General features: G+C 43.7%; 1 protein-coding gene across 11 annotated transcripts; it reads left to right on the top strand.

Moving 5' to 3' along the window:
- Positions 1-566: 566 nt before the first annotated feature.
- Positions 567-23,961, top strand: tbx1 (T-box transcription factor 1). Of its 11 annotated transcripts, none has more exons than XM_060843447.1 (9): positions 567-587; positions 6,746-6,862; positions 7,943-8,285; positions 12,837-12,938; positions 15,373-15,544; positions 15,652-15,807; positions 17,797-17,864; positions 18,040-18,155; positions 21,871-23,961. In XM_060843447.1, exons 2-9 carry the CDS (start codon positions 6,829-6,831, stop codon positions 22,233-22,235), a joined length of 1,356 nt encoding a protein of 451 aa, XP_060699430.1. In that variant the 5' UTR covers positions 567-587; positions 6,746-6,828; the 3' UTR covers positions 22,236-23,961. The 11 variants fall into 11 exon arrangements, with proteins under 11 accessions (XP_060699430.1, XP_060699429.1, XP_060699427.1 ...); XM_060843446.1 differs by lacking the exon at positions 567-587 and adding an exon at positions 900-1,093; XM_060843444.1 differs by lacking the exon at positions 567-587 and adding an exon at positions 1,240-1,445.
- Positions 23,962-25,872: the final 1,911 nt, after the last annotated feature.

Here is a 25,872-nt window from a genome sequence, read left to right as displayed (position 1 = left end):
GTGGTGCGGGGCGGTTAGTGGTATTAGATCCAAATATCAATGCCATAATATCGGCATGGACCATCTATATAGGACAATTCGTGACATACCGTGGCGCCGACCAATGCTTTAAAATCCTTTCTGGCTTAAGGTGTATCTGGTACAAACTTTGCCATCTGCAGAATCAGTCGAAATCCTCTGCGTGGACACTATCCAATCATTGTGTAAACAATGTCCGAAGACGAGGTGTCCCTGAAAAGCCTCCTCGGCTCACTTGTAGACCCGGTTTCCCTGACTGGGGCTAGGCTAACTACAACCCCAGATAGGTAGCGTGCGAATATTTAGACCGACTGCCCATGTGAGAAAACATTTGTTTTCTGGAAGGGGAAGAAACGTGTTGGTATCATTTGACGTTTTATTGTTCATTACATTTCTTGTTTAAAACAAAAACCCACCTATACAATGGATTTTCTTCAAATTAAAGAATATGAATTGGATATGGAAATTTCGCTCTCTCTCTCTCTCTCTCTCAGTATCAGGAGAGGTGGTGTGACTGCGTTCGGACATTCAATGCCACGTTTCTGAGGACTATGTGTGAGCAATAGCGGGTTAGTGCCGTTTTTCTGATCTCTGTGCATCATTATACACGCGTCTCTAAAAACAAAGCAAAATATGTAGGCGGTCTCGCCTTTTGCTGTGTCTTTGACAGAAGTAAAAACGCGGAATTTGTAGTTTTCAATACTTGTCAGGGCGATTCATATTTCACCTCTGTCAGTTGTCGCCTATTTCAACATTGGGGGTTTCATTAAAAAAGAGAGAACGATCCTGGGTGGGGGTGGGGTCGGACTGGGGTGGGGTTAGAAATAACAATTAAAGCCAAAAATGTTACAGAGATTGGACCCAACTTGAGTGATGAACACATGGAGTCAAAGCAAGGAAGAGAGAGAGAGAGCGATTGGGAGCATATTTATCTTTATAAATGGTTAACATGTGCTCCACTGCTTAGGGATTCAACAATGTATAATTCTCAGTGACCAGGGCAAAACGGTGATTGCAAGTTACAATTCCTTCTAGGTCAGCGATCAATGATGTCATTCCTTTCGGAGAAAACCGAGTAAGTAATATTGATTCAACTTTAGATGAGAATTCTGAGCTCCCTCTGCACACGGTCGTGAACTGCAAGTGTGGGTGGGTGGAAGTAAGGGGGAGGGAGGGGGTGGAGGAGGTGGTGGAGGAGGTTACGAGGGGGGGGAGATTCTTCCAGTCGAGTTCTGAACGTTCAGCTGTAAGACCTTCAACGGGGAAAATGGAAGTTTGTGCTGGAACTGAAAATTGATGAAAGAAAATTGAAGCGGCGCGGCGCAGGAGAGAGAGAGAGAGGCAGGGAGAGACTGTGGCCGAGAGACACACACAGAGAGAGAGAGAGAGACATGGAGCATCTGTCAGCTCCGCGCTGAAGGGGCAAGGTAAAGGATCCCATCGCAAAACTTACAGAGAGGACGCGGTTCCTTCAAAGATTTAACCCCGACGTAAGTGCTACCATTCTCGCAAACTGCACCCCTTCCTTATTTGCTAAAGCTGTGGCGAATTTCCGAAGCACTAGGGACGCTTTGAGGTTGCTTGAATCGGTTCAACAGAATCGGTAACTTGGGAAATCGCGGGCTGTTTGCGATGCGGGACGGTGACAATCTGAAGTGGGCACTGTTAGGGTGGGAAAGATTAGGGTGGGGGGGGGGTGGGGGAGCTGGGAAAAGACGATTCGAATGGTGCTCCTCACCGGCTAAGAATCCCCCTCCCCCCCCCTCCCCGGTTTTCCAGTTGCTTCTGTTTAAGACCAAGTCAGAAGTCAACCAACACCAGGTTATCGTCCAACAGATTTCTTTCAAATAACCTGGGGCCGTCTGATCTGACCTTGTCCACCCAGTCCAACACCAGCACCTCCACACCATGTTTAAAATGAAAGCCAGGGGTTAGTTCCGAATGTAATTAATTCCCTGGTTAAGCTGTGAAGTTTCGCTGTGCTCTGCAGCTTGTTGCCGGAGTTGCATGGACAGCCCTGAGAGGTGTCTGTGCACATTCGCGAGGAACAGGCAGAATTGGAGAGCTCGGCATGTTGTGCAGAGACTTGTCTGAGAGTTTGCAAACTCTTTCTTTTAATTAAAAAAAAATCCCTGCTCGTCCTTCCGGAACGTCAGCGGAGTACAGTGGAGCCCAGAAAGGTGGGCTGTCAGTAAGTTGACGGTTTTGATAGAGGTCCTTTAAAAAGCCGGTGTAAAACCAGACCCTGGTTTTTCTAGTTTTAACAAAGCTCCTGCCTAAGGAAGAGAAGTCGAGGCTATAACTGAGAGCACGAACATTCTGCATTTATAAATCTGAGTAGGTAATAGGTAGGATGCTAATGTCCATATTATAACCCACCCCCCCTTCTCCCCCCCCACCCCCCGCAAAGCCCTGCCGTTCCCCTTTCTGATCAATGAATGTTACAGAGGCCTGCTCACGTTTAAACCAATGTTTGGAGGATTCCCAGTTTCAGAATGGCAGTAAAACAAAAACACTGGCTCATTCATCAATCTCAGTTTTCAGGTGTAACATTTATTTCTAAAGATCCAGAGTTAACCACGCGCGTTTCTATCCCGCGCGTGTTTTTGTGTACAGCTAAGGGTTTACCTTTAGACAAACTTAGACTGATCGTGTGCATGCACCAAAGGGCGTTTAGGAAATCTGGACCGTTTACAAGGGACAGGAATACTGAGTTTAATTATCCTACCTTTTATTTATGCGTGAACACAGATAGTGAATCCACGAAATCGTTAATTGCAGCTTTTTTTTAAAGCACTTTAGTGTCTGGAAGGCCTTAAGATTTAATTTACTCAGCAACTGAACAGGCTAGAATGGTGTAAGACTAAAGTATAATGCGCAAAGCGTGCAAAACAATTCAACTGACCGTTAATGAGTCGAATAAAACTTTATGGTAAAGTAAATTTGATGCGTCATTGAGGGAGACCAGAGGCGCACGTGCAGCCAATAGCAAGGACGACCCAAAAAAAAGCATTAAAAGGACATTCTTGAGCAGAGACCTTGGGGAGTTTCAAGAGAGGTTGGCAAAGAATCTGTACGGAAAGCAATGTTTGTTTATCACCAACTGCAATGTAAGTACTGCCTTATTCCGAACAGTAATGTCAACTGATTCTAAATTAAGGAATAATTTCATGAATCATTTCTGACAATGTCTGAATTAAGTGGGCTTGATTGAGGGTGACAACAGGCAACAATCTTGAGAGTTGATTTTACTTATTTAAATGTAATTTTCTTTTTCAACAAAATCTCTTGGCATTGAAAGTGGTCTTTGAGTGTTCTTCCATGTTGCGCTGGCCCAGTTAACCTTGGGTGTAGGGCAGGTGTGGTATCGGTCTAAATGAATGCAATGAGGCAGTTCCAACGAGATATGATCATCTGCTCTAACTAATAGCTCAGCGTTTTTTTAAAAAAAAGGAGTTCTAGTTTAAACAAAAGAAGTGAGTTTCTGTGTCGAATCCCACCATCTCTGGGCAGTTGTCGGTGGACGGGGCTACTGTCCCGGTTTATAGCGGGGCAGTCCTGGGTTGCTTGGTCTCTAGGGACTCCCGCAGAAAAGAACCCCTCAGCTTCAGCTGTTCCTGTACCCGGGTAATGCATTTTATCTTTTAACGCCTACAGAGTGAAAAAAAAAGACACTTCCGACGTGGCAATGATTAAAAGCGTCGGATTTGGCTCGTACATTACACAGACAGAACATGAATCACCTTGTCTTTCTTATCTGTAGAGATTTGCTTTCAGCTACTTGAAGAAGTAAATACTTCAGTCAACTCTCGCACAGGTTTCACGGCCTTTCCTTAAAATCTGAATAAATCTCGATGGAGGGATTGGGGCGAGCAGATGAATCTCTGGCGATTGATGGTCATAATACATAAGACCCTTTCACAAGGTGGTCTTCAAATATGTCCCTCTGTATTTTGGGAGAGGGGGTTATTGGCGGTCAGAAGGATTGCTGCTAAACGGGGAGGGGGAGAAGCCCCATGCACGGAGGATTTCCGGCCATTGACGGCATTCCCATCTTGTCGTTTTAAACCCCAGCAACAATGCAGCAGCGTGCATGTCCCGCAGCATGACAGGACATCAGAAACTGCTGGAAAAGCTCAGCAGGTCTGGCAGTCTCTGTGGAGAAAAATCAGAGCTAACCGTTTCGGGTCCAGTGACCCTTCTCAGAACTGGAAGGACATCAAGTAGCTCGCGTTAACGACGCCGGCATGGAGTTAGCGAATGTATTCATGAAGAACCGGGGTAAACTGCTTTGTTTTAAACAATGCTTTACAATATAACGTGTCTGTAATAAAACATTATAAGAACACCAGATCACATAAATGCATATATGTATATGTGTGCGCATGTGTATGTATAATATATATTTTATATATACACGTGTATGTATGTATATTTGTGCAGGTATATATATACATTTTATATATTTTGTATACGCATATATATGCATGTATATATATATTTACATAAAAGATCCGGTGTGTTTATGGTGTTATATATGTGCGCATATGTATAACTAATCTTGACACCGACAGAAAAGATGCCTAATTTCAACATGACATGGGAATACACTGCAAACGTCCAGAAGGTCCAATCCGCCTAAATACTGCAGGCCAGAATCCTGAAAGGGCCCTGTGTTGTTCAACAATGTTAGCTCAGACTTGATTCTAGTCACTGATTTTATGCGTTTGGAGCAATTTGATGTAATAGAGAGACGCTTCACCGTTTAGCCTGGCAGCTAGAACATAGCTAGTGGGACCTGCAGCCCCCTCAATTCTCCCGGCCTAACTTCTAGGAGAGAGCAATGGGCTAAAATGTCTTTCAATTGGAAAATAGATCCAATTTCCTCTGGGGCAGATCCGAAATGTGTTATTTCGCCGTCACTGGTTGAAACCGGGCCCAACTCTGACAACCGACTGCGAAAGCAAAACAAAAACACAACCCCCACAGCTTGCAGCTCCTTCGCCTCCGTGTTAATTTGATAATGAAACACGTATAAATGGTTCGAAATTAAATTTGAAAATGTACACTGCCAACATCATGTTCAGGGTGCTGAGAGATCACACAACCGCCTCCGCTATTTGAAGTAAATATAATTTGATGAAACATTGTTGGAGGTAATGGGAGATTATTTGCAGACTTTAATACAAGGTCGTGACGCTGTGTGAACTGACTGTTACTTTAAAAGTGTTCAGCGGTGCCAAAACCCACCCTCAATACTGATATGAATTAGTAAGTACTGTAGGTATTGTGAAGTCAGAGAGAGAGAGATGCATGCGAGCGCGAAGGGGACCTGAAGTAGAGACCTGACATACAGTCTCCTTCGTAGCTGCTTGCAAACCCTGTCGGACTGACTGGTACAACCCAACGCGCAACTGAAATCTCTATCAACCAGCCAGAGAATCGGAATCTTGATGTGAGCTGTGCAAAAAAAATCAACCCTGCCACACATTCCGCCTGAGAAATGTTGGATTTCGGTACTTTATTAACGTCGATTATATTCAAACACTGGGGTAGCTGGACCCGCGGAGAGGGAGCAGCAGTGAGTAGGGTTCTCACTGGCAAATGGAGCAGAGTCACATTCAGGCTAATAGTTGATAACTGGACAGCTGGCCATCCTGTAATCATCTCCAGTGGACAGGGCCCACAGCCGGCCGCAGATGAAGGGAGAATGTCGTTTATTTTTTGTTCGCAACTTGCTCTCCCTGTTGATAGCCTGTGTCCCTGTCACGAAGGGAAAGTGAGCGCACACCTTTACAGCCTGAAACCATTGCCAACTGTTCAGGTTTAGTGTTTAATTCAGCACAGCAGCTGAATCCTGCTCGGCGGAGATCTGAAATGACCTGAATTCATTCTTTTCCCTCTCCCCCCTCCGCTAACCTCGCCGTCTTTCGGGCTGCTTTTCAGATGATTGACAGGAACCTCTTCGAATAAAACAGCACATGGGAAGCACATTGCTGGCGGTGCGCGGGGTGCGGCAGGGATTGGGGACGGGGGTGGGGGAGAGGGAAGGGGAGGGTTGGTGGGTGGTGAGAGAGGGCTGAGGGGGTGTTGTGGGGGGGGTAGGCGGCGGGGTGAGGGGGAGGGATCAGCCGCTTTTGGCGATCGCTTTTCCCGTTGCCGTTCCATTGAGGTGGACCTGCCCCCGTGAATTAGCCAGGCGGCTGTGAATGGGAGTTGTGGGGTCAGCTCAGACGCGCAGTTCTCGAGAAAGGGGGGCGGTGCGGGGGTGAGGGATAAATCCGTGCGCCATGGAGCAGCTCCGACAGTTACAAACCCCCTTTGCCCCCGCCCCATCTCACCCCCTCCCGATAAATCGACCGACCTAATCGAGGTAATAACGGCGCTTTTTTTTTGTTGTTTTGTTTATCAAGCACCAAACAGGGGGCGCTTCGAGCAAAATGTGAACCCCGGGAAGACCCATCCCATGTAACTCCCCTCTCCCTTTATGCCTGGGAAAGGGGGAAAGACAATTAAAAAAAGGTTTTCTTTTTAAATTCAGGGAGATCCGTGTCTAATCGGAAAAAAAACCAAACTGAAGCTCGGGTGTCTCGCTCTGTTTTTTAAAAGGGTGAGGACAGAAGCAAACAGAGGGAGAATCGAGTGTTTTTAGCACCGTCTCCTATGGACGAGAACAGTCCTCTCTCTCCCAAGGCGAATGCTTTCAGTATTGCCTCTCTGATTACAGCGACCCGGCAACCAGGAAACGAAGCGATTCTGCGAAGTCCTGTCCTCGACAAACACTTCGATGCCAGCCTGACTTGCAGTAGGATGCATTTTAGCACCGTGACAAGAGACATGGAAGGTGGGTGAGCGACCGGGGGGGGGGGGGGGGCACCTGGGGGTTTTTTTGCGGAGCGTGAGCGTTAGATTGAAAGAGAAACGCTGGTCTCGGGTGAAATTCCGCCCCCTACCCCTCTCTCTCTCTCTCCCTCTCTCCCGATTCGCGAAGGAAGGTGCTCAATGCGAACACTAGGGGCCCCAAACCACCGCGCGGTCTGCCGCCAGTGTGTCAGCGAGCAGCGCAAATGAAAATACGATCTGGTATGTGTCATTTCCCACCCCTACCGCCCCCCCCCCCCCAACCCTCCAGTCTAATGTTCGGTGAGCGAAATGTGTCGGGAACGTCCTCTCCTCCCCTACACCACCCCCACCCCTTAGAAACAAACTTGAGTCCAATTTTCAGGCTGGGCTGGGAGGGGGAGGGGGCTGGTTGGAGAGGAGGGGAAAGGGTCTGGTTTTGGAATTAATTTGACAATCGGTCCCCTTTACTGTTTTGTTGTGGTTTGAAAGGGGTTCTCAGCGCCAGGGTGGTTCCCCACTGTTTAAATGTGTGTATATGGGACTGGGGTCTCTCTCCTACCTCCCCCCACCACCAACATCCACTGGGGTGTTGGAAAGTGTCTGTTTTTTTTAAGAGAAAAAGGTGGCACTCTTCTGTCAATCAGAAGCATCAAAGTTCCATTGCAAGGCGGCGAACTCCGCATTACCCATGTAAGTGTTTCTCTAAATAAGAGAGAGAGAGAGAGAGAGAAAGGAACCGGTTTCATAGCCATGGGACGCCATCCAGTCAAGATAAGAGCTCTGAACAAGTTTTGTGCAGCAGCACTATAACAGTGCGGAGATCATTACCACTCAGGTCAGTCCAGGAGAGCTAGACAGTACAGAAGAGGCAAAGAACGCGACAGAGACAGAGCAAAGGGCAGGAAGCAGAGAAAGGAGGTCCGAACTGGAAAATATTTAAATCGTTTGGTTTTAATAGAAAGAGAAGGAAAATATTTCAATCCCATTTTTTCGTAAAGACCGCCTGGAGTCAGTTGAGCAATGATCTCGGCCATTTCCAGCCCCTGGTTAACCCAGCTCTCTCATTTCTGCGATGTTGCAGCCTTTACTGCCAACAGTATTAGCAGCCTGAATTCGTCTGGAGCTTATCACCTCGCGCCTTCTCCCGGGGAGCCGGGTCCTTACAACCACGAAAGCCATTACGAAGCGTGTCCGGGCGCTCAGCACAGCGGCTACGGCAGCAGCTTCGGCGGCGGCGGCTCCGTCCCGGCCTCGGAGAGCGGCGGTGACCCTTCCAATTGCTCCTCTCTCACCGCGAGCAGTAGCAAAACGCCAGTGAAGAAGAACCCGAAAGTGGCGAACATTACAGTGCAACTGGAAATGAAAGCCCTGTGGGACGAGTTTAACCAACTCGGCACAGAGATGATAGTCACCAAAGCCGGGAGGTAAGAAGCGGGTAAAACACACAGCCGCCGCCATATTCTCACAATTGTCTGTGTTTTTTTAATCGCTGTCTCTCTCTCTCTCACCCCCCCCACCTCTCATTGCAAACCTGTTGCTTACTCAAGATTCAACTTTCAGTAACAAAATCTCCCTTTGTTAGGAAAACTTTTTTTTTAAGTTGGGCCGAACCTCCAACACAGTTGACAGACTGACGCAAAACAAAAGTGCACAATTTTCATCTGGGCAGTTCTAGTCAAATCAAAACCTCATCCAGTTAAAAGTCAACCCGACTCCAATGTATTTACTTAAACTGTTTAAAACAGCGGGGATATTCAAACTATTCCTGGGGTCACCGACTCAGTTCCCATTCCCCCCAACTCCCAATTAGATTTAGGGAGCTCGAATCCAAGGTTAGAGTAATTCCCAAAGTTCGGAATTAATCGCCGCTGTCTCTCTGTCTCTGGGCGCTACTGAGATCCTCATAGAACGCAGCAAGTGACCCAAATCAAACTTAACATGCCGAGACTTCGCTCGCTGCAATACAGGCTGACAACTCAGACACTTTCTTAATGATATATAATGTTAGTACTGTATATAAACTGCAGAATAGTGCTGAGGGGCTGGTGTGAGGAGGATGGGGTGTAAGCTACTGCCTGGAAGCGCTAGATGTGGAGATAGTGAGCACACTGCATTACCCCGCGGTGAACTCAGGATTCTGACGTTAGGTCTCCCGGCAGTGAATCCGATAGATTCCTGCTTTTTTTTTCTCTCTGTCCCATTCACATCTTTCTCTCCTCCAGAGAGGGGGGGATGTCGCACGAGCGAGAGCCCGACCTGGGAGATTGTGAAAACAGATAAAAACGGAGCATTGTCTCCCTCTGTCTCTGACTTGCAGCTTCTATTATCAGAGCGCTTTGTGAGCACTCAGCCTCAGTATTCCGAGATAACACAGCCCGCGATTTGCCCCATTCAATCCGTGCCCCACTCCCATCCCCTGGGCAGCTGGAGACCTACAGGATGTTCATAGCGCGGCGGCAGCACAGAGTCACAACGCATTGAAATATTTGTGATTTGGAGATGCCGGTGTTGGACTGGGGTGTACAAAGTTAAAAATCACACAACACCAGGTCATACTCCAACAGGTTTAATTGGAAGCACTAGCTTTCGGAGCGACCTGATGAAGAAGCGTCGCTCCGAAAGCTAGTGTGCTTCCAATTAAACCTGTTGGACTATAACCTGGTGTTGTGTGATTTTTAACTTTGAAATATTTGGATTTACAAATGAGTGAAACGGTTGAGAGTCTGCAAAAAAAAACACTTGCAACAAGCTAAAATCTGTTTGTTTCATTGCTGATTGCTGACCACAGTCTGTGGATCTTTTGTCTTTAAGAGTATGGAATTGTTCATTCTTTTTCGAACTGTAAATATTCCCCGCATTTAGGTAAAAGAATCGAAAGTTTAATGTTTACATTTTACAAAATCCAATTCATTTAAAATTGATTTGGAGTCCATTTAAAACTTGACTGAAACTCTGGACAAAATGATAAATTCTGACTCCCCCACCCGAACCTCCTCATACCAGTCCCTCAGCGCCATTCTGCAGTTTATATATAATTACTAATATAACGTATCATTAAGACAGTATCTGAGTTGTCACTCTGTATTGCAGAATGATAAAACAAATGTTACACAAAACGTTGCACAATTTCTAACCTTGAGATTTTCTGATACTTTTAAAAACAAAACTATTCCACCTTAGCCTCAATTTAGTAAATCGAAATAGTTTAAGATCTCAATTTAACCGGCCATGTTTTTTTCTATAAAAATAACTTGCATAACATTGTACAAGGTGGAAGCAGTGTTTTTAAAACGCGAACGTGTGGGATCAATGCCAGATATTTTAAAAGAACATAAATTACCAAAGAAATGTTTTAGACCTCTGTCACGCTAAATTTTCAGCGTTATATAAAAAAAGCAGGACATTTAGACAGCGCCTGATTTCAACAGCGACATCATTTGCTTTGCATCCCGCGTCTTCAGGGGTTGTGTGCAATATTTTTCTCTAGTTGCTGTCCTGTTAGCAAACGGCGGGAACACAGTGCAGGGGATCAGCCGCACCGATATTGGAATACGCACCCGTTCAAACTCTGCAGAACCCGAAGGCTTTTTATTTTTTTCTTAAAGTATCAGTTAAGCTGATGTTCTGACGTAGCCAGTTCTCTTCGTTTCCTCGGCAAAAGTTTTAGTAATTCTGACTGTACGTATTACATTAGTTCTTTGGGTTATGTTTGCCATAACTCGTCATCAGAATTATGGCACTCTCTCAAAAAATTCTGATTCCTTCATTTTTCCTCTCTCCCTCTCTGTATTAATACCTTGGCATAACATCAAACTAATCCGTTTAACAACTGCCAAATATACTTATGGATTTTTTGGACCAGACCCCGTAGAATCTTGTAGATCACCGGGACTATGTACAGTGCAATTGCACAGCCCGTCGTGATTCATGCTGTTTAGTTTTTTTAATGCAGTTTTTTTTTAATTTACTAAAAAAATGACTGGAGAATCCTTCCAAACGGGTCAGCGAGAAATGATGTTAAACTGAAAGCTATTGTCCAGGAGCATGAAAGATAATGCACCCCTGACTCGATAGTTTCCGAAAGTGAGTCAAAATTGAAAGCAGTGTTCCTATATCACAACTAAATGATACGCCATATTTTAGTGAACGATTTTAATCAGTTCAGTTCCCATGGGCCCCACACAATGCAAGAGAAGATCGCTCAGGCACAATATAGTTCCAAGAAAACTTATTTAGAGGGATTGCTCTGACTGTAGCAACAAGTGACTACGACAGGATAATGTAACCTTCAACACAATGCCTCAAAACATGCCCTTCTTTGTAAGTTGTGCCGACAAATAAGGACCAAGAACAAACATTCAAACCTTATCAGAATGCTAGGTGTACGGCCAAAGAGTCAGGGCATTCGGCCATGGATTGTGCACACGTGTCCAATCCCACTCTCCTGATTCACAGTCCTCCCCTCCCCATTTGATATTAACAGCAACTTTTATGACAAAGTGCTTTTCACTTTCTTCAATGTAAACGGGAGAATAAGGCCGATAAACCTGCAGAGTACAATATACTCAAGATTTCACTGTGACAAGATTGGCTGTGGTTTGAAATCGCCCGGTTTCAATAATGTTGTGGAGCAGGCATTTTCTCACTAGAGAAATAAACGTTTGTAAGATTCTCTTATTCAAACTTCGTGTTTTAATTTATGTTGAATTTTAAGAAAATAATTTTAATAATTCTTGAGCTCTTGTATACAAATTCTTTTATCTAAACTCACATCTCAAATACATGTACACATATGCACACACCCTTACACACATATAGACACGCAACTGCACATCCTTACACGCACATACATACATACATGCAGACTCATACACACAACAATCCTAGAACACTTCCATTCTGCATGTGCCTACTTTAGGATTAGATGGAGTGCAATGAAACATGAAAAGTACGTAAAATAAACTCACATAAACCACAATGTAACATATGGCAATCATTTGTGTGTGTGTGCGTGTGTGTGTGTGTGTTTTCTTTCAAATACATTTTATTTGAATCTAACGCACAGACCAAAACAGAAAATCCTTAAATAATAACTGAACTTTGATGGGAGGATAGCTGTCTGAACTCTTGTATGGAGACAGGCGCATACATAATTCAGTCAATATTATGTTGCAGTAAGCTAGTTTTCCACCTTAATTTCAATTATTCACCTGTTGTGATCCTTTTATGGAGACTCTTGACGTACGTCTTTTTAAAATTCTTTTATTTGGCATTTAAAATATTTTTTATCGGATGGTCACAGCCAGATGTCTTGATTAAGCCTTCTCAAAGACATAACACTGCTGATGTTGGGAATTTGGAAGGAGGGCAGGTAATGCTGGAAGCAGCAGACTCTGTGAAGAGAGTTAATGTTTCAATTTCAGTTTTGTTTCACATTGGAATCTGATAGCGTTTCCATCCCAAAATTATATCTTAACTTGCTCGATATTGGGTTTCTTTATTTAAAATAAAAAATACATCATTAATAGAATCATTATGACGATCTCTAACTTTGAAGAGAAGGATAAGACTCTAGGCCTCTTAGTTTTATAACTAGATAGATAGATCCAATTAGCACGATTTTGACCTTCTGACGTGGGGGAGGTGTGGATTAAAGGTTTTATAGGACAATGAAGGTCATTGTGGGCTGAGATATATAATTATTTATTAAATACATAGCTACACTTTCTCCAGATGGGAATTGAATATGTAAAAGCACATTCTAATCCTATCACCCTGCACGATGAATTATATTTTTTTAAGATTAAAAGCAGAGACCTCAGAATAGCATGAAGAAGATTGACGCTCGCTTTTGTAACCGGCGGAATGCCTGAAAGCTAGAAGGAGCCCGCTAGAGTAATCCATCTGTAAAGGCTCCTTGCTAATCAGTGGCGGTACAGTTTAATCGCCTCTCTCATCTCTCTTCCCATCCTCAGGAGAATGTTTCCTACATTTCAAGTGAAGATTTTCGGCATGGATCCGATGGCTGACTACATGTTGCTCATGGATTTTGTACCGGTCGACGACAAAAGATACCGGCAAGTAAAATAAAACTTTGCACCATTTCCTTAGAGAGAGAGACAGACAGAAATCAGAATGTCAGCTGCTGCTAGCATAGGCGCTGGGGCGGGTTCAATCAGCCATCGCTCCAAAAAGCAGAGATAAAGTCCAAATTAGCAAAACAAAGTCTACATCACTCCAGGAAAACATACAATGCCAAAACAAAACTCTTCATTGCTGCTTTATTTTATACCAATGCATTTATAAAACAACCGCCCTTGATGAACTCCAAAAACACATTGAAAGATGCAACTTTTTAAACATTAGAAGTGATTTAATTTGTTATAATCCAGTTCAAGGGAGGGTAAATCAGTATTAACTTGGAAATAAAAACAGTCCTTTGCAATTTGCTGTTTAATTTTGGGGGGGGGGGGGGGGGGGAGTAGCAAACAAATTTTCGCTCTGACTTGTTTAAGTTTCTTTAACGTTCCGAGGAATAGAGGTGCATATATTTGATAGTCTTTTATCGCGGTATTTTGCTGCACTATTTTCTCTCACTGCGAACAGTTTTTCCCCCTAAATCTAAACCCACAACTGCTTCTCGCTCGCTGTATCATGGAAACTAAACTGAATCAATGTGTTACATTGTGGTGGGATTGTTGCAGTAAATATTGACTCAGCAAACAGGCTTCGTTTCAATTTACAGAAATGGATGATTTAGGCGGATTGAACAATGTGTATTATGAATCGCTTGCTGATGCCTAAAGGAATATTTAAATGTTTGCGGATGGTAGAGGGGAGGAAACGGAACAGCTCAGTTGCCTAGAGGCCTATGCACAATAAACTGGATTCACCCCCTGTACTGACCGCGGTAATTCACAGAGATCTTGCCTCCCCACCTTAGCCAATGCTGATGGAGTGGTTACCTTCGAGCTCTGCATAATCAGTTGTCTGTCCCTCTCTCCATGGAGAGAGATGCTGGCTCCGGACCACTTGCAACTCATCATCCAAGAACGGCCGGCAAACAGGCCTGCAATCCGTTTCAGTTGCTGTGAATGTAATGGTCAGAGATGAGGAAGGCTGAAGCCGCCTCATGGGAAATTGTAGAAAGACTACTTCTAGCTTTATCTTTAATGAAAGCATGTGTTGGAAAAGCAATAATTAGCGGCCTCTGTCACCTTTCCGGTGTTGAAATGAAATTCTTTGCTATATCAACCTTCTATTAAATACTGAAAACAGCAAACTACCAGACCAGCGACAACTTATTGTAGCCGACTTTTAAAATGCAAAACTCTGGAAAGGAAGGGAAATGGTCCGAAATAACTCCTCAATGTCGTGTACTAACCCCTAGCCAACCGTGTTCACCAGGCGCTTTCCTGGTGGATTTTTGCGACTTAAGGCAGATTTCTTTCAAGGAACAACAGGAGCTGACAACTGCTTGGGCAATTCTAAAACAAAAGTTCCAGGCGGGAACACATACAGATAATTATGTCTATGATTGCAAGCAATTTTAGGTTTTTTTTTAAAAGACAGAAGTCCAACGGGTAACCGCCAGAAAATGGAGTTAGAATAGTTAAAGTGCTTTCTGTTGTCCGGGGCGGATTCAATGGGCCGAAGAGCCTTTTTATGTGCTGTAGATCTCTACCCATTATGGTCCCGAGTACATGCGCGTGGAATGAGAATCTGCTCAATGATCAGATACAGGTCGGGCCGAGGGGACATGGGGCGTTTCACTGACCTGCACTTTAAACACATTCGTTATTTTAAACACAAACGTTATTTTCTTTTTTAAAAAAAAGGAGCATTAAGATGCACATTGTGTCAGCATGATGGAATTCTAAATTGGATTACTTATTTAAGAAGCGTGAAGTGGAAAGGCCTATGGTGATGTGCATTCTCCGGAGGACTCTGTTTCCAGATATTTGAAATCATTTCCAGTTAAATGCGTTCAGTTTAGATATATTCTAACCAGGGGAGAGAGATGTTACTGAACACCACTGGAGCGGATGGGACGTGAATGCGTGTTTCCTCGCTCAGAGATAGGAGCATTACCACCGCGCCACTGGAGTCCTATTATTTCCAGCGTGCTTAATTTGCTAATGAGCTGGTTTTGGCTTCCCATATGATTTAACTTTACCCAGTCTGTCCATGCAAGGTACTATCAGCATTGGCACTGCAAACACGGAGTGGTTCAGTTTTCACGAGAAACCCTTTAATCCTGGCGCCTGCAACACCCAGCAGGGATCAGGAAAAGCCACAATAATTATGCTTCGTTTATTCACAAGCCAAGTTAACCTGCCTCCTCAAACAAGTGCGGCATAAAATTCTGCTTTGCTCCTAAAATTGAAAGCTGGCCCAGCCCCATACATCAAACTGGTTCATTGATTGCGATTTCCCAACTTTATGAATGAATCGGCCGTATTTACTTCTTTTGTGAATGGCAGCATTTATTTATTTGTCCTTTCCTTTCAGATACGCTTTTCATAGTTCCTCCTGGCTTGTGGCCGGGAAAGCAGATCCAGCCACCCCAGGTAGGGTACATTATCACCCGGATTCCCCAGCTAAAGGCGCTCAGTGGATGAAGCAAATCGTCTCTTTCGACAAGCTAAAACTAACCAATAATTTATTGGACGATAACGGTCATGTAAGTAGGCTGAAGATTTACGTCGCTCTTTTGTTTTTCCAGGCTTGGGTGTCAGGCTGAGAAGCGGTGAATTTTGAAATTGTCTGTTTTTTTTCCCCCCAACGCAGATTATATTAAACTCCATGCACAGATACCAGCCGCGGTTCCACGTCGTGTATGTCGATCCCAGGAAGGACAGTGAAAAATATGCCGAGGAAAACTTTAAAACATTTCTATTTGAGGAGACAAGATTTACAGCGGTCACGGCCTATCAGAACCATCGGGTATGTGTGTGCGAGTGTGTCTGATGATTATTAGTCATTTTTGGAATCATCCTCTGCCCTCACAGTGATGCGGTTGCCGGATTTCGGAGATAATCATTCATCAAAGTTGTTAATGATGGATGGCGACCTGGAAGGATTTTCTTTTAAAATCCAGAAACCATCATTAATTTCCAGCAGTTAAAGGGCACAGCTAACTTGAATTTGAACATTGATGAAAAGCTTGGGGTCTCTGAGTCACGATTAGTTTTCGTGAACTGTGGACTTTGATTGAAGTTAGTTTTAATGAACTCGAAACCGGGGGAGGGGGGAATGCTATAGTGACCAATCGATGAATGTTTATCGATGTTTGGGACGGGTTTGCCGCAATTGGCATGAGATATTCCACACAACAACTGTAAATAAACAAACAGAGTCCATGCGCCGTTTGTAGTGAACTATGAGGGAGAGATTTGTATTTGCCTTATTTGCAATTCTTACAGGGCACACAGGCAACCTATTCCCTTCCAGGTGTCAAATGTGGAGAGAGACAATTTAAATTTGTACTGTCCTTTAAATAATTATACAGGGCCAGCCGAAACAGCTATAAAACTAAGTAAGATTGAAATGCTCCGTCTCGCTTGCATTTGCCGTGCATATAAAATTGAAGCACGGCTATGTGTCACCAGTGTCAGGCCTGCGGATCTTTGCTCTATCATCTGTTGTACATCTCGGCTTGGCATGCATGAACCCTGATTACAGAAAGCTTGGAGCATGAAGCAGATCTTTTTTTTTCAAGAAAGGAAAGAGCCAGATTTGATTTGGCAGTTCCCGGTTGCCGTTTGAGAGTTGAAGTCTGTTTTGGAGAGTATCTGGGGAAAAGTGTACCCTCATTCCAGTGCATCTGTTCAACTCATTCCTGAAACTTCTGCGCGGAACTCGATAGCTGAGGGAGTTCAGCTCCAAATCCATAATGTTGCACATTCAGCCAACCCCAAAGGGCTCCGGACCTGCAATTATGACTATAGAAAACTTCCTAAAACCCACTGGGACGCAATTATCTGTGTACATTCAAGGCCTCGGCTGCATTTTTTTCTCTCGGCAAGCAACTCAGCAAGAATTGTCAGTCAAAGGCAGCGTGACTCAGTTACAAAGAGACACACTGGGTTGCCCTGCATTTATTCTTTTTTTACTTTTGCCAGACTCCTGAAATATTAATCTGCAAGAAGTAAGATATGAACTGATGTCTCAATACTGTTTGAGGCTGTAAATCTGTTTCTTTTTTTTAAAGAACTGAAATACCGATGTGTAAAGCTGTTGGCATAGTCCTGATGTCTGTGAGCAGCTGGTCCCGGTCTGCCTGCCATACCTCCTGCTTCCCATCAGTTAACCTTTCCGTCTGCAACTGTCAATAACGGATTAAAGTTTGTTTTACAGCCATTCCGGACATTTACAGGGGCATATTTTAACCATGAATTAATAACAATATAACATTTCGCGCCTGATCATTTCTGCATGTGACAACACTGTGTGTGCGAGAAATTATTATTTAATAATTCGATATGTTTGCAAGTTGTTCAATACAACGGTATCTGTAGTTGAAATGTGACTCCTCTGTGCATTGAAATCAAGGATAAGGTAGCATTGGGCCATTATAAGTGACCAATTATTAGCAGCATCCATTTTATTGACTGTGGTAAACAGCCTGATTTAGAAAGGCTAAATCTGCTGTGGATGTGCATACATCACCATTTCAAAATATCCATTTATTCGTACTTTTTAAAAATTCCCTTATTTGGAAATAATTTTTAAACCTTTTTTTTAAACGTTCAAAGTCAAAACGGAGGCAGCACCTGCATCTCCCATGTCATAAGACGTATTTCACTGTTTAAAGTGAAGGATATGTTTATTCTGTACACAAATAAATGAATCATTTTAAAAGTTGTACATATTTACTTTCACTGTTGTCTCAAGCCCTAACTGCAAGTAAATATTTATTGTTAATCCCCTCAGATAACACAACTAAAGATCGCCAGCAATCCTTTTGCGAAAGGATTCAGAGACTGCGATCCTGATGATTGGTAAGTTTGTGTTTTTGACTCTCCGCTCGAGATGAACTGTATTTGTTCACGTGATTAAGGTTTTTAAAACACGTAATTCAAAAGAAATATTTTTTGCCTGTATTGTCGACTTTTTAAGTAAAACAAAACATACAAACAATACCTGGAATTGATATGAATGTTCTCAAATGAACAGTTTTGTACCATATTTTAGGCCGAGGAATCACAGGCCTGGGTCATTACAGTTAATCAGTGCTTTCGCCAGAAACAGGAACGCCGTGTCTTCACCACAGCAGAACGGCAGTGAGAAAGGTACGTCCTTGCATTTCTCTGACTAAGCCCAGTCAAACAGCCCGTTTCTTTCAGGCAAACTAACTCTGGACGTCTTTATCATTGTTTCATATTAGAAAGGTATGAAATAGCTGTCTCAAAGTTAAAAATCACACGACACCAGGTCATAGTCCAACAGGTTTATTTGGAAGCACTAGCTTTCGGAGCGCTGCTCCTTCATCGTCAGCTTCCAAATAAACCTGTTGGACTATACCTTGGTGTTGTGTGATGTTGAACTTTCTACACCCCAGTCCAATAGCGGCACCTCCAAACCATTAAGACATGTTACATGGACTCACTCAGCTAATGATTTACTTTTTGAAGTGCAGTTATGCCGGTAAACCTTAGAGGCCAGTTTGCACGCAGCAAGATGCCATAAACCACAAAATACTGTGGGTTTTTTTCTGTTGTGTACAGTTGGTCAGGGGATGGAATACCAGGGCACAGGGAGCATTTTCTGTCCTTCTCACATCGTTGATGTTTAATAGGTGTTAACTGTAAAGTTTTCCTTTGATTTTGTAGACACCTTAGCTCCCTCAATTAGATTGCTATGTGTAAATTTAGAATTAGTCTGCACCTAGAACATATGATTGATCATCTTACTGTGGATCTAAGGATTGAAGAGTGGATTTCTAGTCTTCAGAGATAACGAAATAACTTCAGCAACTCTGATGATTCTGAATACATGTGTGTAGCACATGTCAAATTGAAACCTAGAAGTGCCAGGGCTTGTGGACGCTTCTGTGGCCACGCCATAGCAACCATCTACTATTGAGCAAGAATGAGAACACGCTGGTCTCTAAGTCAGCAGGTCGTAAGTTCAAGTCCCACTCCAACGATTCGTGGACATATTGTAGGCTGCTATTTGAATGCCGTACAAAGGGAGTGCCTCATTCTCTGAGGTGCATCTCTGAACTGAGACCACTGCCAAAGGAGCTGATCTGATCACTGCCCTTTCTCTGAGTGGGACCGCGTGTGTTCAAATAGGCTTCCCTGTTTTCTACATTGCAACTGCGACTAACTTTCAAATGTATTTTATTTACTGGAAAATGTTTTGGGACGTCATGTTATGGCAAAGCAATAACTGAAACAATGAAACGTCCTTAAGTGTTACTGGGGAGCATCAGTGAACCAGCTCCCAACCCCACAGAAATATAAGGTCAGATGTCCAAAACGTTGGTCCAGGAAGTAGGTTTTGAAGAGTGTCCAAAAGTATGAGAAAGAGGTGGAGAGATTCCTGGCTTTAGATTAGATTAGATTAGATTAGATTAGTTTACTTAGTGTGGAAACAGGCCCTTCGGCCCAACAAGTCCACACCGACCCGCCGAAGCATAACCACCCATACCCCTACATTTACCCCTTTACCTAACACTACGGGCAATTTATCCTGGCCAATTCACCTAACCTGCACATCTTTGGATTGTGGGAGGAAACCGGAGCACCCGGAGGAAACCCACGCAGGCACGGGGAGAATGTGCAAACTCCAAGTGCCGGGAAACTGAAAAATAGTTAAACATACCTTTCCTTGGACAGAGTCGTTCAAGCAAATTCCACATATTTTCATTTTCATGAGGATAACGCTGACAACAGCCTCTCACCTTGCTTTTTATCCTTCAACTCTCTGCACCCACTTCAAAACAATGTCTCACCTCATCTCGAGTTTCAAAAGAAAGACGCTTTTCGCCAGAACACTACCTTCAGGAAAATAATTTACAGCCTTTTTTTGCCTAAATGTTCTCCAAACCCACCACCTCTTTCTTGCAAGGAGCTTTGAGACGAGTAAACCTGAATTACTTTAACCGAAATTATTTTCTTTGCGGCCTTCCATTCTATTTCGCCGCGGGGAGAGCTGTTTTCCGGTTTGCCCTCCATCCTCTATTTGTGATGTAACAAAGCAGTGGTGCCAGGGTAGAGCTAGCCAGTTTACTCCCAGAACCCAAGTTCTGCGTTTCTGTTGTAATTCATCCAAGAATGGGTTAGGGGCTGGTTTACCAGAATCTTAATCCGACTCAACCACCCAGCTACTACAATCAATCCCATCTTCAAGTAATTTCACTTCCGAAAAAAATTACTCTATCAGTAACGCTGCATAACGTAATTTTGTTATTTTTAGATTAGATTACTTACAGTGTGGAAACAGGCCCTTCGGCCCAACAAGTCCACACTGACCCGCCGAAGCGAAACCCCCCATATCCCGCCGAAGCGAAACCCCCCATATCCCTACATTTACCCCTTACCCGACACTGTGGGCAATTTAGCATGGCCAATTCACCTGACCCGCACATCTTTAGACTGTGGGAGGAAACCGGAGCACCCGGAGGAAACCCACGCAGACACGGGGAGAATGTGCAAACTCCACACAGTCAGTCGCCTGAGTCGGGAATTGAACCCGGGTCTCTGGCGCTGTGAGGCAGCAGTGCTAACCACTGTGCCACCGTGCCGCCCACTTTTAGAGTCCCCTACAGTGTGGAAACAGGCCCTTCGGCCCAACCAGTCCACACCGACCCTCCGAAAAGTAACCCACCCAGACCCATTTCCCTCTGACTAATGCACCTAACACTGTGCGCAATTTAACATGGTCAATTCACCTGACCTGCACATCTTTGTGACTGTGGGAGGAAACCGGAACACCCGGAGGAAACCCACACAGACACGGGGAGAATGTGCAAACTCCACACAGATAATCACCCGAGGCCACCGTGCCGCTCATTCTTAGCTGCAATCACAGACACCTTGGTTGCAATAATAACGACACAGTGTTCATATTCCAAAACTAGTTGAATTGAATTCACTTTGCTTCACCTGGAATCCTGAACATAATTTTGCATTTCCTACAATTTTATTTTAAGGGACAGTGGGAGAAAAAAAAATACATTTATATGTCTTGTGAAATCGTTCAGAACAGGGACGGGATGGAGAAACCTGCTTAAACTTTACAGCGGGATTGGTCTATTCACAAGGATTTTATAGGAAGGAAAGAGGCCCTTCGGCCCATCTCGTCCGCGCCAGTGGTCAAACATCTATCTCTTCTCATGCTATTTCCCAGCATTTGGCCTTGAATGCTATGGCGTTTCAAGCATTTATCGAAATAGTTCTTCAATGTAATTAGAGTTTCTGCATCTTACAGGCAGTGAGTTCCAGCTTCCCACCCTCCTCTGGGGAAAACGTTTTGTCATCAAATCCCCTCTAAGCCTCTTCCTCCATAAAGCTATGCCCCAAGGTTATTGACCCATCAACTAAGAAGGAATGTTTCTCCTTACCTACCCTGTCTGTGCCCATCAGAACCTTGTACACCTCAATCAGATTCCATCTCAGTCTCCCCCGCCATAAGGAAAACAATCCCAGTCCCAAGTGTTTAACTTGCATATGAACATCTTCCTATCTCCATTTCAACCCATTACCATAGCCTTCTGTCTCCTCGTTTCCCCTCTGTATGTTTAAAGTGTTTCTCTTTTCAATGTGGCTATATTAATCGATTCAATCACCCCCTGAGATGGCGAACGTCGCATTCTCACCGTTCCCTGGTTAAAGAAATTGCTCCTGAACTCTCTATTGAATTCCGACTTTGGCCCAACCAAGTCTATCTAAGCAAGCATATTTTCATAACTTGACAATTCAATATGTCACAGATTGATGTTACTGTGAGCCGGGACATTCGGTGTATGCGTTTCTAAACCTTGGCATGTTATTTTGGTAGATGCGGATGCCAGAGGTGACTATGACCGGGATCCCAACCGGACGGCCATGCACCCGGATCACCCCCATCAGCAGCAGCTCATGTCGCGAGTGCTGAGCCCGGCTCTCCCAGGCGGACTGCACCCGCTCACCCGGCCAAGCCCGCCACACGAACTGCGGCTGGAGCCTCACCCTCAGCCTCCGGACAGCCTCCACCACACCTACAAATACCGTTCTTACCACGATGCTTACATCGGTGCCAAAGCCAGGCCTACTCCCTATCCGCTCTCTGGCATAGCGAGCCACGGCTACCATCACATGAACCCAACTGCAAACATGTACCCAGCCAGTGCAGCGCCTACCAATTATGACTATGGGCACAGATAACGCCAAGGACGAGAATGGGCTAGGTACTTTGTAACTTTTTAAGGAAAGGAACTACTCATGCTGCAAACTAAAGAAGATGCACAAACCAAACGGGGGATAACCTGTCTCTTTGTTTTAATGGAATTATTTCCACCATTTGCAGCTCAAGGCAGCTTCAAGTTGCTGAAACTCAATATTTCACTTGAAGGGGTCAGTGACTGAGCGGCAGCTGATTTGATAGCCCACTGACCAATCGCATTACAGCTGGCTAAAGGACTTCAGCCATGATTGGTCAGAAATCAGGGCAACTGCAATGACCGTGTTTGTGACTGGTAACTTCCTTTATTGATTGACGTGCGCTTCGCCAATCGGCCGCCGCAGGCCGGTAGATTCTGACCAATTGGGGAAATGCGTGGGTGGGTGCTCCCAGGCGGTGCTGTCCCACGTGGTCGGATGGAGGGTCGGGGCGTGACTGGCTGCACTGAGGACAGTGAATAGGAACCTCACACTGCAACTGGAGTTTTTATTGTATTGTTCTTAGACGGCAAAAAAAAGGGGGCTAGTTGCAATTTCAGCTTTGAGAGAAGCCATATGTTGTTTGCGACGGGGGTCGATGGCGACAAATTCACAAGAGCAAATAACCACGCAGCTAAAGGCTTAACCCGTTCCTGTGTTATAAAAGAGTGTGCTTTGATTGTATCAACGGTGCCGACTATCATCCAGGCTATAACGACATTTATTTGATTGCGTGTTACTACCGGTGGCCTGGTAGATAAATAAAGTAGACATCACATTCCCGGTGCATTAAGTATTATGTTTTCAAACGAAAGTAAGAAATCATTTCAGAACTCACCATGAATTATCGTTGATAAGTTATGCAATGCAAGTTTAAAGCTATCTACTGATCCAAGCATTTGTAATATTTTAATTTAATATATATATATGTATTTCTCTCGTTTTTGTGTGCAGATTGCATCTAAATATATTTGGGAAATGGATGTGAGGATGTATTTTACATTTATTCCAGTGCTATTGTTAAAATACAGGCACTCGCCATTAGACAGTCAGCCCAATCCAGAGGCTTCATTGCGTTAGCTCGGTGACCGAAATTTAACTCACTCGGATTTCTTGTCCTTTCTGATGTCTAGCAAAGAATGCCCTAATTTCTGCATGTATTCTGAAACAGGAAGGGAGATGCAAAACCTAATCGCCGACTAATCGTTTGCTATTTGTGATATGTTGAAATTTGCCCACACACACGCACACACACACATATACACACACACACATACACACACACACATACACACACATACACATACACACACACACACATACACACACACACACATACACACACACACACACACACAGGGGTATTACCTGTTCAAATTATAGTGCCAACATTTGGTTATTGCTGAACTGATCGCGGAATGAAGTTGTTGATATTTATTATTCCTTGCAATGTGGATGATTCAAATAATTATATTAATAACAGAGACAATGCATGATGGAGTGACAGTAACCTAAAGGATGGCATCTGTAACAGCGGGCTAGTGTAGATAAGTGTAGATACTAAACATGTAGATACTGTATATTCAGATAGCGACCCTTACTTTTTAGTGGCTGATGTTGTTCTAACGTGAAAACGATGTTTGTTGTAAAATGGCTTTCATATTTTTAAGTGAACTAGCGTGTTGTGATTTTCTATATAAACTGATAAAATTAAAGAAAAAGACTAAACGTTCATTCTCTTTCTCTCCTGGGAATAGATTGTATTGTTAATATTTTGAAAATAATTCCGACTGTCTTTGTACATCAATTGCCTTGACAGTTTATAAAGACCCTGTGAAGAGTTGTTCCTGAATGTAGGGTTCATGGGGCTCGCTGTAACTATGGCAACACTGCATTTGGCAATCGTTGGGTGGACTCAAAAAATATGGATGAGTTCAGTTTTGGAAGCGAATAATTAGATCGACTTGAGGCGTTTGGTAGCAGCACCTCACGCTTTAACACAGTGTCCATAGGGAAAGGTAACCGCCATAATAAAGGAGACGTTGTGGAAACTGACCCTGTCAAGCTGTATAGTGCAACAACAACAAAAGTAGCAGACACCTCCCCTTGTCTCTCGCTTTACCCACAGCTGCACTATGTCAGATGCCGTTATCTTTCGCCAGGACACATCTGCTTTGAACACTACGCTTATGAGATAACGTCCAGGAGATCCGACATTAGAAACACAACCCAGAAAAATTCCTAGGGTTAAAGTTGGAAGTCGTGAATTGAACCCATTGCCAATTGGTTGTTATAGAAGCAGAGTACTGGGATATCTGTAGCAGAGTTCTGACTGGGAAATGTTTGGGAATACAGTGTAGCTAATATTCATAACTAACTTGCATTGTAAAACAAAAAAAAACTTATTTTAATTTAAACTTGAAACCTTGCCCGTTAATGACATATAGAAAAAAAAATGCAGAGTTGGATATGTGTGTCCCTGACTGGGCCAACAGCTAGTCTCCATTTCTAACTTGCTCAGGGGGCAGTGAAGAGTCAACCGCAATTCAAAAAGTTCAAAGAAGATGCTAGAAATCAGAAATTGTCGGGAAAAACTCAGTAGGTCTGGCAGACCGTTGTGAAGAGGAGTCACTGGGTCCGAAAAGTTAACTCTGATTTCTCTCTCCACAGATGCTGTCAGACCTGCTGAGCTTTTCCAGCAATTTCTGTTTTTAAGAGTCGACCGCATTGCAATGGAGTCCCATGTAGGATAGATCAAGTAAGGATGGCTTTATATCCCTAAAGGACATTAATGAACCAGATAGGACGGGTTGTCTTCATCATCATTAGACGCTTTACTCCGGGTATTTATTTACTTCAACTTTCACCGTCTGGTTAGCGAGATTCCAAGCCGCATCTCAGAACGTTACCTGGGTCTCTCTCCGGATTAATAGTCAAACAGTGATATCAAGAATAAAAAAAACAAAAAGATGGACTCATGACCAAGTGTGCACTGAAATTAACTTAATTAAATTGCGCATTCAGATAAAAGCAATTCAGGTTAATATTTAATGACAAAGAATCGTTCTAATTAAATTTTAATTGTAGGCCATTATTATCTTACAAAATAAATATTAGTTTTATAATTTGTGCAGTGGACAAAATGGAGCTTTGGAGTTTGAGCTGGTCGGATTTTCGCTCGAAATGTGGAGCAAAATCGGATCAATGGCGTTGAGAAACAGATCTGAGCAGGACAGCAGGCTGGAGGGGCTGAATGGCCTCCTATTCCTAATGTTCTTTAGAATTCACTGAAGCTTAAACAGCATCTAGACGGCTGGACGAAAGTTTAAAATATGCTTCAGAAAACACCCGGTTCTAATGATCATATTAGTTTCGGTTCTTTCATGTGTATATCCCAGAATTTTTTTAGTTACATTCTAAAGATCCTTTAATTTAGTATCCGCGTGTTCTCTACCAGAAACATAAATAGCTCCCAAGTTTCGGGCTCAAGTTCAAAAATATATGCTCTATATATGGAGCAGGTGGGGCTTGAGCCCAGGGCTCCTGGCCAAGAGGTAGGGACACAAGAGGCTTCTGAGGCTAATGTCGCAACAGAGGGACGTATTCCGTCTCATTGCACTTCGACAGCTTCGAAACCGAAGCA

The sequence above is a fragment of the Hemiscyllium ocellatum genome, chromosome 24 (assembly GCF_020745735.1).
Source record: "Hemiscyllium ocellatum isolate sHemOce1 chromosome 24, sHemOce1.pat.X.cur, whole genome shotgun sequence".
NCBI lineage: Eukaryota > Metazoa > Chordata > Chondrichthyes > Orectolobiformes > Hemiscylliidae > Hemiscyllium > Hemiscyllium ocellatum.
Note: the sequence above shows the minus strand (reverse complement) of the source record. Positions and strands in the feature narration are given on the sequence as shown.

Bases quoted from the DNA above. Each gene is read 5' to 3' on its own strand.
- tbx1 (XM_060843448.1), top strand. From the start codon at position 6,682: ATGGACGAGAACAGTCCTCTCTCTCCCAAGGCGAATGCTTTCAGTATT. The intron at 6,863-7,879 runs GTGGGTGAGCGA...GAGTCAGTTGAG, and splicing joins CGTGACAAGAGACATGGAAG to CAATGATCTCGGCCATTTCC. The intron at 12,939-15,372 runs GCAAGTAAAATA...CTTTCCTTTCAG, and splicing joins GTCGACGACAAAAGATACCG to ATACGCTTTTCATAGTTCCT.